Raw genomic sequence first — 12461 nt, forward strand, 5'->3', positions numbered from 1 at the left:
TCCTGTCAGCTGATCTGGAGTATTTTTTCAGATCACTTAATCAGCATTTATTTCACCTGCTGTTTTTCAGTTTAACCAAACTTTACATATGTTTACTGTTTTAGAATCTTGTTTCTTTATCCTCAAGCACTGTGGTTGTGCAAATGTGTCAAATATTTCATTTTTCAATCTGCCTTACAATTTGATGGCTAATGGGCATGCTAATGGCATTTATTTAACTATTCCATTTAGAGGTATATATTCTGTGAAACAGTTTAAAAGTCTTGTATTCACAAGTTTTTATAATAAAAGTACAATAATGGTTTGGGTTTTGTTACCATTACAAATAGTTGATTTTTAACTGCAGCAGGCTTCAGCTATGAATAACTTTTGGCTCCTATTGATTCAAGAACTTAAGCATACTTTTATTGGTGTATAGCTGAGGTGAGCAGGACTGGAAAGATGATGACCAGTATCATCATGCATATACTTAAGATACAACCAGATTTACAAAGAAGCATGACATTTCCGAAGAAGATCTGAAAAGACATCCTCCTTATTTTTCTACTGCTTTCCTAAAGGAAACAAGACTTGTGGTCATTTTTTTGTGTCCGTCTATTTATCAGGTCACTTTCATACCATTTGCACTCAATAAGAGAACGATCAGTGTTAACTTTTCTTCCCACCCTTTTCTTGTGTTGGAGAGAAGAATAACTACTTCTTATGATTTTCTTGGTGATCTCTAAATTTTACTATTTGATGCAGCTGGTTTGGTTTGATGCTTCATGTGTGACTTCTTTTTAAACCAAACTTTCCCTGAGCTTCTGTTACAAAAAAAAGGCAAGATTTTTAATTAACTGTGAAACATTTTCTGCACCAAAGACTGCAAGAGACAGCAAACCTAAGTTAGAAGTTCATTGACTAAATATTTCAATTCTTTTCCTAAGGAAATGTTACATTTATTCAGCATGTTTTAAAAGTTTAGAAAAACCCTTCAGTACAGACTAATTACATGGCCTAATTGTCAAAAGATTTGTGAAGTTTACCTTTGTCAGCTCAGTTATAACCACACTAGAACAACCCAATGTAGTCAGAGCAACCGAATAAGGAATATACTTGGAGATTTGTTCTAATCTTGGGCAGTTTTGGTGTGGCTGACAGGACTATGGTGACATTTCTTTCTGTTGCATTTAGGATGTGCTGTGTAGGATCTTCCCACCTGAAATCCTTCATTGAAGGGCAAACTTGCCTTTAAGTAGCAGTTCAGGCAGATTGTTCACATATCTGAGGTATCGCTTCCTCAGAGGTGTCTTATTCTCTTGGTGGTCTGTATAGAGAATTTAGACTCCTCCTTACTCCTTTTGAATCAAGTTAGACTTTCAGATCGTTTCCTACGAATTGCCAGGTTTTGTAAAGTACATCTTGTATTTTCCAAACTGCATGAGTGCAAGCACTGTTTAACATGTTAATGGTATGAATGCACATACCTAGCTATGTCATTGTTTTTAGAAGAAAAAAGTCTGAAAAAAATCAAGTTGTTCTGTGCAGAAGCATATTAGACAATTATAAAAACAAATCTCTGTGTGTAGTGTAGATGAGTATCTATGAATTATATTGTCTCAGTTTTCTACTACTTTTACTGGAATGCTTGGAGAAAATGATTGTAATTTTAGATCTTATTATGTCAGTGTATAGTAACTTTATTTCTTGACTGTTCTTTTGCTTGGTACTCAACCTTCTCATTTGGTAGTCTTCCATTTCCTGAATTTTACTGGCAGTGTTATTGCAGTTGGAGAGCTTTTTTTATACAAATAAGCACTTTGAAAATATGGTTTGTATCAGTCGTCAAACTATAATTAGTCATAAATATTAGGATGCTTAGTGGCAAAGACAGCACTGGTCTGGTGGGAATATAGGACTATGTCATATGACACAGAGTAATGCATTTCAATGGTCCGTGTTGAGGAAGGATAGGGTTTGGACTACTATTTTCAGTTAAAAGCCTTTTTATCCTCTCTTTTTGGTGTCTTACCTTTTTCTTCTCTCTAGATTAAGTATTTGGCAGGTGCAAATGTTTGATACAATATAATTGTGTAATTTATTCCTATAGGAGGGTGGAAGAATATTACTAAAGAGGATATACTTTAAATAGTTTTTATTTCCTTTTGAACACTTTCACAGAATTCCCAACATGTGAGCCACTGAGTCAATTTATATGCAAAAATGGAAGATGCATTAGCAGCAAATGGCTATGTGATTCAGGCAAGTATCAAGTGTTCTATATCTGAAATGAGTATAGTAGAGATTACGTAAATATTGCTTTGGTACTCACTCTTTTCTTCTGAGACTGATATTGCCAGTTTGGCTTGTAAGTTGTCAGACAATAAATACAGTATTTTTAAATTACTGATCTGACCTAGAAAGCAGCAATATCAACGCTTCGTATAAGGAATGATGCAGTGGATATGGTAATAGTTACAAATAGTGTACTCTGTAGAATGATGTGTGATGTAAGCTTTCATTATTAAAAAAAAAAGAAGCTAAGCTATCGCATATGAAAGTATTTTCTACTTTTAGAAAACAAAAAAGTTCCAGTGGCCAAAATACGTGATTTTTTGTTGTTTGTGGCAAGTTCAATTTAATAAATAGCATCCCTCAAGAGGGAAGGCCAGGAAGACTTTGTAATGTAGTTATTTCTTTTGTCTGAAAGAATACATATTGGAATGACAGCTGTTCAAATGAATCTTTTCTCAGAGCTTGTGATGTGGGAGTGATGTCATGCCAATCCTAATATTGGGTTGGTTCTTGGTCCACCATAGCATTTGATATTGCTATGATTTTATGAGGCTGACAGGATTTCATAGCTGTAAATGGACAAATTCCCCAGATTATCACAGTTTGCTTACTGAAATTCTGTGCAAGGAGACCCTTTAGTGTTTACCTAACATATTTATCTTTTCCTTCCCTTGGCGATCACATTCAAATTATGGGAATTGCCTTAAGATTGTTGTGATGACTACAGCATTAGAGTAACGAGAAACTACATTCCTTATGTATGTGGTGCCATCTTTTTCCTCCTTGCACTGTTGCAAGTGCATGGAAACAACATTTGTAATACTATTGAAAAGAAATTTATGGTTTATATGAAGCTTTTTGTGTGTGTACTTAACTGTCTAAGTTAACAAATCACTGAGAATAAAGTAAAAAACCCACTGTGTTTGGAAGCCTGTGTAGTTACACATGACTGAAGAAATCTACAGTCTTCTCATGCTTGCTGGTGTTTGTGATTGAATAACTGTGAATAAGTGTAAGGGGTTAGACTATCCAAAATGACAGAGTGCCAAGTGCTGTTGGTAAATTAGAGTTCAGGAATTACTTGCATCAGAAATAATTTTACCATATGCCTGTGGGTAGTGAACATACTATTTTATTTACTGCACGTTATTTTTCTCTTGCCTTTTTGGAAATACCTTTTTCTCCTCACAGGTTTTATGCAGATCTTTTATCTTTTAAAATAATAAAGAAATTAATATTTGCAGATGACGACTGCGGTGATGGAAGTGATGAACTAGGCTGTGTTCACTCATGTTCTGCTGATCAGTTCAGATGTTACAATGGTAGATGTATCCCAAGCCATTGGGCGTGTGATGGTGACAATGACTGTGGAGATTTCAGTGACGAAACCAAAACAAACTGCAGCACGGAAGGTTAGCTATTATTTTTCTTCCCACATTTTTATACTTATAAACACAGAGAATACCTTATTATAAATACAGAGGATCTGTCTTCAGTCAATGGAAAAAGAGAAAATGCTTTTCACCTTGGTAAAGGTTGGAATGGAAAATGTCAAGTGTAATATGATAATACAGAAATGTATCATAGAAGGATTCATTTGAAAACAAGATGGGTATTATACCGAGATAAGTTTTGTAGTTTACTGAATTATGCTAAACGTTATGCTTGTCCTTTTAGAGATGCATGCTGCCTAGATAAAGAGAGAGTAAGCAGCATTCCTTAAGTTGCCATTTATATTTTTGGGGGGGTTTATGCAGTAACGCTTTGATTTTTGTGTGATCCAAGTCTTTGAGTTGGGTTTTTTTTTTCAGTAGTGTTACTGAAGCATAAAAATGTTTTAACAAACTGCAGTCCAATTTAAATGCCATACATTGTATTTATTTGGGTGGAGAGAGAAGGGGAGGATGCTTGTAGCAAACAGCAAAGAATAATCAGGCAAGAATGAGGGAATATTTTTCTCGTATTTTTCTTATAGTGTTTTTTCCACAGCAAAGTAATTGCACATGATCTTATTGGTCCTTTTTCATTATTTTATATTCTAAATCTAGTTGCAGACCTCATATAGATGAATTAGCAGAATGCTCTGTTAATGCAGAATGCATTGTATTAATCTTTTTACAAAAATTATTATTATTTATTTGTATCAAAATATTTGGTCTGGAACTGAACTACTCACTCCCCCCTGTTCACGTCCATTTCAGAGCTTAAAGTCCCGCTCTACCTTTTTATACAATTCCATGTTATGTTGGGATTTGCACCACTGAAATAGCACTGTTTTACACAGTTCTTGTCGGTTCATACATCTTCTGTGTCCTGCCTTGCTACATGATGCACACTTTCCAGCAACTTGTATTTGCTTTATTTACGATAGAATGCAAGAATGCAGATTATTCAGAAAAAAAAACAAGGCAACTTTTAATAAAATAAACTGTATATTTATAGACAGTGCTATAAGAATTTATTCAAATAATGCTTTTTGGTACAAACAGGAATGTGTAAGTTTATCATTACTTTAAAGTACATGTTATTGTCCTTAGTATGTCATGAAATACTAGAAATGCTCACAGTGGTAATAGTTTGGGAAAAGGAGGGCAAGGATAAAGCTGAGAAGGCCATCATCTAGAAAATACTTAGAGAATTAAGTATGTGATGAATAATTAAAATCACATCATTACTGTGCTTTGAAACATTCAAGACTGATTCCATAGCTGCACTGAATTGCAGTTCATTGCTGTGGAATTTGGAAAGGCTACAACTAGCCTGCCAGCGTGGTAATAGCACAAGCCAGGCAGGTGTCGGGGCCTTGTGTCAGTTAGAGCAGAGGCGTCACCTTTCACGGCTTATGAACTAGGAGATGGACCTTGTTGGAAAAAAGAGGAGAATGAAGGAGGGAATGTAGCTTGAGGGTGAGAGGCAGGGCTTACAAAGTGCCAGGAAAACTTCATCAGCCTTGGTCCTCCTTACATCTCCAAACTCATTCTTGTCTGACAGCTGTGCAAAAAAACCCACTGGTATTTACCTTGAGCCTGTGGTGGAGAAGGGAGTGAGCAGGACAAGAAAGAGCTTGTCTGAAGCTTGTGTTGGAGCAATGAGTTAAGAAGGAATAGTGAGTTTTGAGCGTTATACTTGGGGACTCTGATTTTGGCTTTGGTTAGAAGGGGGTTTCTAAGTCATTGTAGACTTGGCATGGGAAAAACTCACATGAGCAAGTTGTTCAATGTAATTCTTATTTTTCTAAGAAACTCCCTCTCCTGGAAGATGCAATGGGAAGGAATTTCAGTGCAGTCCTGATGGGAACTGTGTTCCTGAGTTGTGGCGCTGTGATGGAGAAAAGGACTGTGAAGATGGTAGTGATGAAAAAGGCTGTAATGGAACTATACGACTATGTGATGATAAAACAAAGTTCTCCTGCAAGAGTACAGGTATATGCTTGCAGATGCGTTTTCCTCTCATTTACTCATTGTGTGTCTGTCTTTGTGGTTTGATCACATATCTACTATTTGAATGTTGCTTTTAATGTTTAATACTGCTGAGGTAATGGTGCTTATTATACTCATACCAGGAAAATAATATTAATATACTTCCCCTAACCTGTTTTCTGATTTACAACATAAAATGGGTGGGTTTTGAGATTACTTAAAGCTGAAACTGTTCTGTATGATAATACATCAAACCAAATACCTAAACATAGCATTTAATAGTACTTTGAAGTCCAGGTATTTTCTTCTATTTTCCATCTTTGGCCCTAGAAGTAAGTTGATTGAAATGGTATAAAGTAGTTAGCTAGAAAACTTCAAAGAATTAGAACTACAGCACTGGAAATTTGAACCTCAGTATTGAAAGAAAAATACATTATTTGAGAATGTTTAAAATCAAATTTTGCTAAGTATACTTCATTAAAAAATGTTAAAAGAATGTGACAGTCTTTGCAAGAGGATATAGTGCAAAATAATGCTTGGATGGAACATTGTCTTAAGGGACAGTGCAGTTAAGGAAGAAATTAATGTATGTCAGCACTGTATTAATCTTTTTACAATTTCTTTCAAAGCTTGATGAAATATTGGGGATAAAATAACTTTCAAAAGCAAAGTTCAATTCAGGATATAATGACTAGTAATATTGTTGCCATTAGGCAGCTATCATTATTACAGGAAAGAACAATGCATTCTAATGCCTGTGTTATAGCTAAGCATGATAAATGTTGTAGTCTAGTTATGTGACCTCTGTCCAAAAGTATTTGTAAACATGTATGGATACAGTAAGATACTTTATGCAAATCTACAGTGTGAACAGATAGTTCATTTTTAATACGGGAACTACTTTATGATGTCTTAGAAATGCTTGGAGGTTTGCTGCTACTTGACTTTTAAAGTTACAGAAGTCATCATGTCTGGATAGATAAATATGCAATACTGAATTTCGTCTAAACAAAACATTTCCTTTTGTGTTCTTACAGTTTCCATAAAGATGTTTGTAACAAGTAGCTGTTAGATGAAATAGCTTCAGTAAGTAAAAAGGGATTATTCCTTTTTAATAGAATCGTCTATTCCCTGAAATAAACTGATGAAATCCCTGACAGTATCTTCCTGATACTGTCTTATTCCTAGTGCATAAATGGTGAAAAGGTCTCAAACTACGCTGCCTCATTGCACACTTACCTATGTTTACAGTCGTGTGCATGGAGGGCAATATCTCAGCCAGTTTACAGGACGAAGGATGAAATGTGACTTCTCTGGCTGCCACATATAAATATAGCAAAAAAAAAAATTACTTGCATCAAGCATTTGCTAAATTCAAGGGTATATGGCTTTGATTTAGAGAAAAATGCAATCATGCTTGTTGGTTGTGTGGAACCATCACTTTAAGAATCAGTTGTGACAGTTTCATCCATAATTTTTTTTTCTTTCACTATTTTCCTTCCATCAATCCTGGAAGGAGCAAAACTGCTCTTCTGGAGGAGGCTCATTGGTAGTGCATTGGAACAGAAAACAGCAAAAGCAAATTTTTGTTTAGCTACTTTTCCGTTTAATTCCAGATGGTGTGACAATTGAGTAATAATGGTTTTATAAGAAATAGTTTCTGTCATGGTCCTCTCGGGTTTCAGAATAAATGTCATCTTCTCTGGGGATTATCCTAAAGAAATAATACTGTCTGGCTTCCACATTTATGAGAATTGTTCAGATGAGGAGAAACTGGCTAATTCTCCCCTTAGTTTGCTAGGTGGCGTCATCTGATTTCCCAATACAGAATATGATGGGTCTGGCTAGGAACGTGAAACAACAAATATGTTTTGAGGGAAGTGACGGTGAGAACAATAAGAGTGAAATGTTACTGCCCACTTTTTTGCTTACTTCTTTTTTGGTTTATGGCTCTAAATAGTAGCTGCAGGGTCTTTCCTTACTGAGGTTTTTGTTGGCTCTGATTAACCTGTCACAATGCCACAGGCATGAGTGTCATGTAACAATTACAGTATTTGTCAACCTTCAGCCAAACGTGATTTTTTTTGTTTAGAGTAATGGTGGTCTCAATAACCCATCGTATCCAGCTCCTTTTCTGATATGCACTTAAGACTGTCCAATAGAGGATATTCTATAACTTACATAGATAGCTTTTTAGTAGTTTGCCTCTAGTAGTTGAACATTTTTTCCCACTAAGTCATCAGAGTCTGTTGTAAGCTTAGTTGATGGTCTTCATCTTTTCACCGGTAAAAGAATCTTTTGAATGTTGAAAGACTTCTGTCATATATGTCTCCTTAACCACATTTTTTGTTGAATAAATAAATACATTTTTTTCCCCTCACACGTCTTCTATTTTTAATTTATGTTTTTAAACCTTTACTATTTTTGTTGGTCTTGCTGGAACTGTCTGATGTGTGCAGTTCTTGGGCTGCGGTATCCAAAGTCAGCCCAAATGCTGCAGGGCACTTGAGTTAAAAGATTTCAGAATGACATTTCTAATTTTAAGAACATCACACAGTTGTTTGTGGTGATGTGCGATGAAAAGTATACTAGAGTTTGTGCAGCAGTAGGCTATGAGATGCAATAACTACCCGATTGAGAGTGACTACTGTTGGGCTGCTTCTAGCCAGTTATTTTCTGCTTTTAAATTAGATTAGACTTCTTTGAAATTAGACTGGACTAAATTAGATTAGACTAAGACCCAACTTCCTATTTTAAATTCTGATTCTGTCCTCCAAAAATTATTACAGGCATGTACTTCAACTCAGTTTTATGTGCTACATAAATCTATCCTTTTTATTCCATCTTCCTACTTTGCAGTTAGTAGTACTGCACCAAGAGCAGAATCTGTGCAATCTCACTTAAAAAGTCATCTAATGACTCTAATGATCATAATCAAGTACCTCTGTGAAGACATGCAAAAGAGCCATGAATGCTTCAGTTTAGTAAGCAGGAGATCTGAACTGTATTGTATATTTGTCATACTGCTTTTTATATTTCTTTCAAGAAGCAGTTAATTTTGTATCTTACCATTTTTAATGCTACCTTGTGGGCTATTATTTTGTACGTCTTTTTTCTTATGTGTTAATAATATATTAGTGGGGGAAAAAAAGATGAGGGAAGAAGTAGGATTTCTTTGGAATGGAAAATAAGTACTGTAGATAGGAAGGGAATAAAGTCAAGGGGTGATCATTGCAGTGATACTGGAAGAGGAGGGCAACAGGAATAGTACTGTCTGAATGGGGAGTGGAAGTCAAGATACAAAGGTGTGACAAGTAGGGAAGATTAGCGATAAGTAGATACTGAGTAAGGCTGGGAAGGAAGTGTTTTCAAGAAAGATGATGATGAGGAAATTGGTAGGGCTGCCCTACAGATTCTGTGAGGACTGATGAGGAAGAAAGGGTTACAGTGGAGAGATATGGCATGAGAGGAGTTTCGGAAGAGGAGATTTCGTAAAAATGTAAGAATGGGAAGTATGGAGGAGTTCAAAGGGTGGGTGGAAAGGATATCTGCCATAAGATGGGTTTACCAGCATTGCTTCCGCTTGTTCCCTGCCTGCTCTGTCTCCTCTTTCACTTTTACATCTTCAGAGCTGCACATCTTGTACTTTAATAACCTTTTTGAACGTAATGATGGTTCAGAATGATGAAATTTCTGACTTGGAGGGGTGTATTCACTTGGCATTAAAAATGTAAATAAAAAGAAACCACCAGAGCAAGTAAACTAGAAAATTATGTATGTTGTTCCAATACTGGTTTTATCCTCAGTTCATGTTATCATTGTTTTCTGTGGTAACAGCTGTCTTCTTTAGGCCCTGAAATTTTTTCTTCTGTGTCATCCAGGAGACATTTATAAACATCTGCTTTCTACTAAAAGCTTTTAAATGCCAGAGATGATCTTGTTCTTGAAACAAAGTAGTTCAGTCTAAGTCTCAGGTTTGTTCTACAAGACAAACAAGATCATTGACCACCACAACATTTTGTTTAATATGTCAGATTACAACATCCTTTCGTTTTGATGGGAATGAGATTGAGTCCATTCTATAGTTTAGGATGGCATTACAGCTTTAGGCAGTAAGAAGTAACTGTAAGAGGAAACTGAATGCAATTAATGCTCCACCAAAGTACTTTTCCTACAGTTGAATATATAATCAGTCAAAAAACTTCCTGAGCTCAGTATCCCAACAAAGACTGAACGGTATATAAAAAGTTATTCTGTTGTACTTGCTAGTATTTGTAGGAAATAAAAAATGTTGGAGAAGCATTTGGATCCAGTTTTCCCACATACTTGCTGCTTCAGAACATCTTATTCACTGCTTTACATGTATTCTTCTGTGTTACGCAAAAAAGCTATGGAAAAGAACAGGTATATCCATTGAAGCAATTAATTTGTGATGGAATTGTACTAAAAAGGTTCCTAGAAACCAAAAATGTGAATTTCAATAAGGGACAATAAAGCAAAAATACTTCAGTGAATTTTAAGTAATGATTTCAAGACAGTCATAATACTTCATTAAGTCCATCTCTTTAGAATTTTGGCAAAGATTAATTCCTTGTAAGTATATTCTACTTAAGAACATGTCATAGCTATCGTAGTGGAAGATGAATCTTCTATCATAAAATATATCTTCATTAAAGTAAGAGAAAGGCAGGAAAACTAATTTGTTCTGTAAACATTTGTGTGTATAAAAGATTAAAAAACAGATTAAGAGCCCTACTGGAAGCAACGTCAATTTACTCTGAGATCTGGTTAGTTTGCTTGATGTTGGTGTTTTTCATTAGCTTCCATTCTACTGCTGTGTTATAATAATATATAAAATCATTGATCATTTCAAGATAATAATGAATATGGACGCTTTTTTGAAACACTTGTGAGTGCATGTAAGGATAAACTGCATACACATCATGCATGCAACTTTGTTTCTTTGTGTCTGTGCAAGTCTGTCTTTTCAGTGTAGGATATTTGGGACTTAGACCACTATAGAAAATGGTGAAAGCTTTTCATTGTAATTGACACCACTCCCTGTTTAAGTTTTCCAGGTGATTTTGCACTGGTAAAATTATGTTCTGTTGTTTGAAACCATACTCACTATAATATGATCCTGAAGTTTCACTTCTTGCTTTTCTTCACCAGAAGTGAAAGCAGTCTCACATTTGCCTTGTGAGATGCTTCAGAAACATATTTTTTTCATTGTTGTTGTTTCACTGTATTTTATCCCATTGTCATTCCGTGAGGACGACAGCACCCTTCCCATTAATAGAAGACTAAAATATCAAACAAAAAGCATTACATTAATCTTAAGCAAATATTTCCTTTAAAGGAAGTTGAAATCTGCTACTGTATTATGGTAGACAGTAGAGTTACAGTTAGAGACAGTTGATACATAGTGTGGACAGCTGTACAGAATCTATTTTGAGGCGGTTTTACATTGAACTGTGTCATGGGTGATACAGAGTAAAAGACAGCCTGTAGTGAATTTGGCACTGACATGTATTAAAGAACCAAGGAGATTAGAGTTTTACCCTAGTAGATTACTTCACACACTCATTCACTTGCTTCCCCCACAAAGTCATAATCAGTCTCAGTTTCCCACTGGGAAGATTAGTGCTAACCTGGGAAGGTTGGGCAGAAAGTTGTGTCAGTTCATGCTGTGCAGTAGTTTGCAGTTACCACTCTCAGGCATCACCAGTCAGTCCCTGGGCATCCACCAGCATTGCTGTCAACAGATCCAGACATTTCCAGGATCTTCTTTCCCATTCCAGCCTGATTTTCTCTACCTAAATAGTTTATAGGCAGAAACACAGTGCAAGATCAGCTTCCTAACCCATGGTTCTACCTGTTGTCTCTTTATTAATTGGAGAATAAAGTGCATGCCACTTCTGTTCAGTCCAGGTATTATCAAAATTTACAACTAGCCCCTATTGGTTGTAGCTAGCAAGTCACAAGTTTATGCTTGAGAGTTGAAGAACGGTTTGGGACAGGAGCACACACGCATGCCTGTAAGTGGTACCATTCACAATCTCAGTTATTTGTTCACCTTAAAATTCCTGGCTTGAGTGATTCTAATTTAATACCTTTATGCTTTTTCAAGATCATAACCCCTTTCTCAATCAAAAGACTATCTTGCATCTCTAAACATTGATGGTTAGCATGAAAGTGGAAACTTTTTTTTCCCCCCTTTTAAGGAGTGAAGGAAATGATCTGAAGCCTGGTTTGATAAAACTGAAATCATGTAAGAAATTTCATCTGCTGTAGTTATTTTGTCTAAAAGCTGATAATTTATCTGGCATAATCTGGAAATGCATTGTGTCTGCTTCCTAGAAAGATTTTTGTTTCTTAAACCCATGCTAATAGAAAGTCATATGTTGAAACATTGCTCCTATGGTGGAAGGCTGTTGGAGTAGAAGATAGAGAGACGAAGAAAAGCAGAAATTAAAAAAAACCCAAATAAATAAAAAAGATTTTAGTGTAATTTGGTATATTTAACAGATTATGAGGATGTGTCCTGCCTGTGTGCAGTTCTGTTCAGCATAGAACTAATTAGGTTTGATGTTGTTTGGAAAATTAGACTGTCAACACTGATGTGGATGATGCTTCAGAGTATAAGTACAAGTTGGTTTCTTTCTCCTCATCTAAGAGAAAATTACTATTAATAGAAAAGCATAATTAAAAACAAATAAATCTGTGTAATACTGCTGAAGGGTTTTTTTGAAGTTTGCTTCCAGTCTG

The 12461-nt window shown here is 35.6% G+C and overlaps 1 protein-coding gene across 1 annotated transcript in view; it reads left to right on the forward strand.

Moving 5' to 3' along the window:
• LRP1B (LDL receptor related protein 1B) overlaps positions 1–12461 on the forward strand; it is a 587356-nt gene that overhangs the window by 319950 nt on the left and 254945 nt on the right. The window contains exons 18-20 of the mRNA XM_059820081.1: positions 2161–2241; positions 3519–3686; positions 5514–5696. Of these exons, the coding sequence (XP_059676064.1) occupies positions 2161–2241; positions 3519–3686; positions 5514–5696 (432 nt within the window). The remainder of the gene's footprint in view (positions 1–2160; positions 2242–3518; positions 3687–5513; positions 5697–12461) is intronic.

This window comes from Gavia stellata, chromosome 8, assembly GCF_030936135.1.
Source record: "Gavia stellata isolate bGavSte3 chromosome 8, bGavSte3.hap2, whole genome shotgun sequence".
Classification (NCBI taxonomy): Eukaryota; Metazoa; Chordata; class Aves; order Gaviiformes; family Gaviidae; genus Gavia; species Gavia stellata.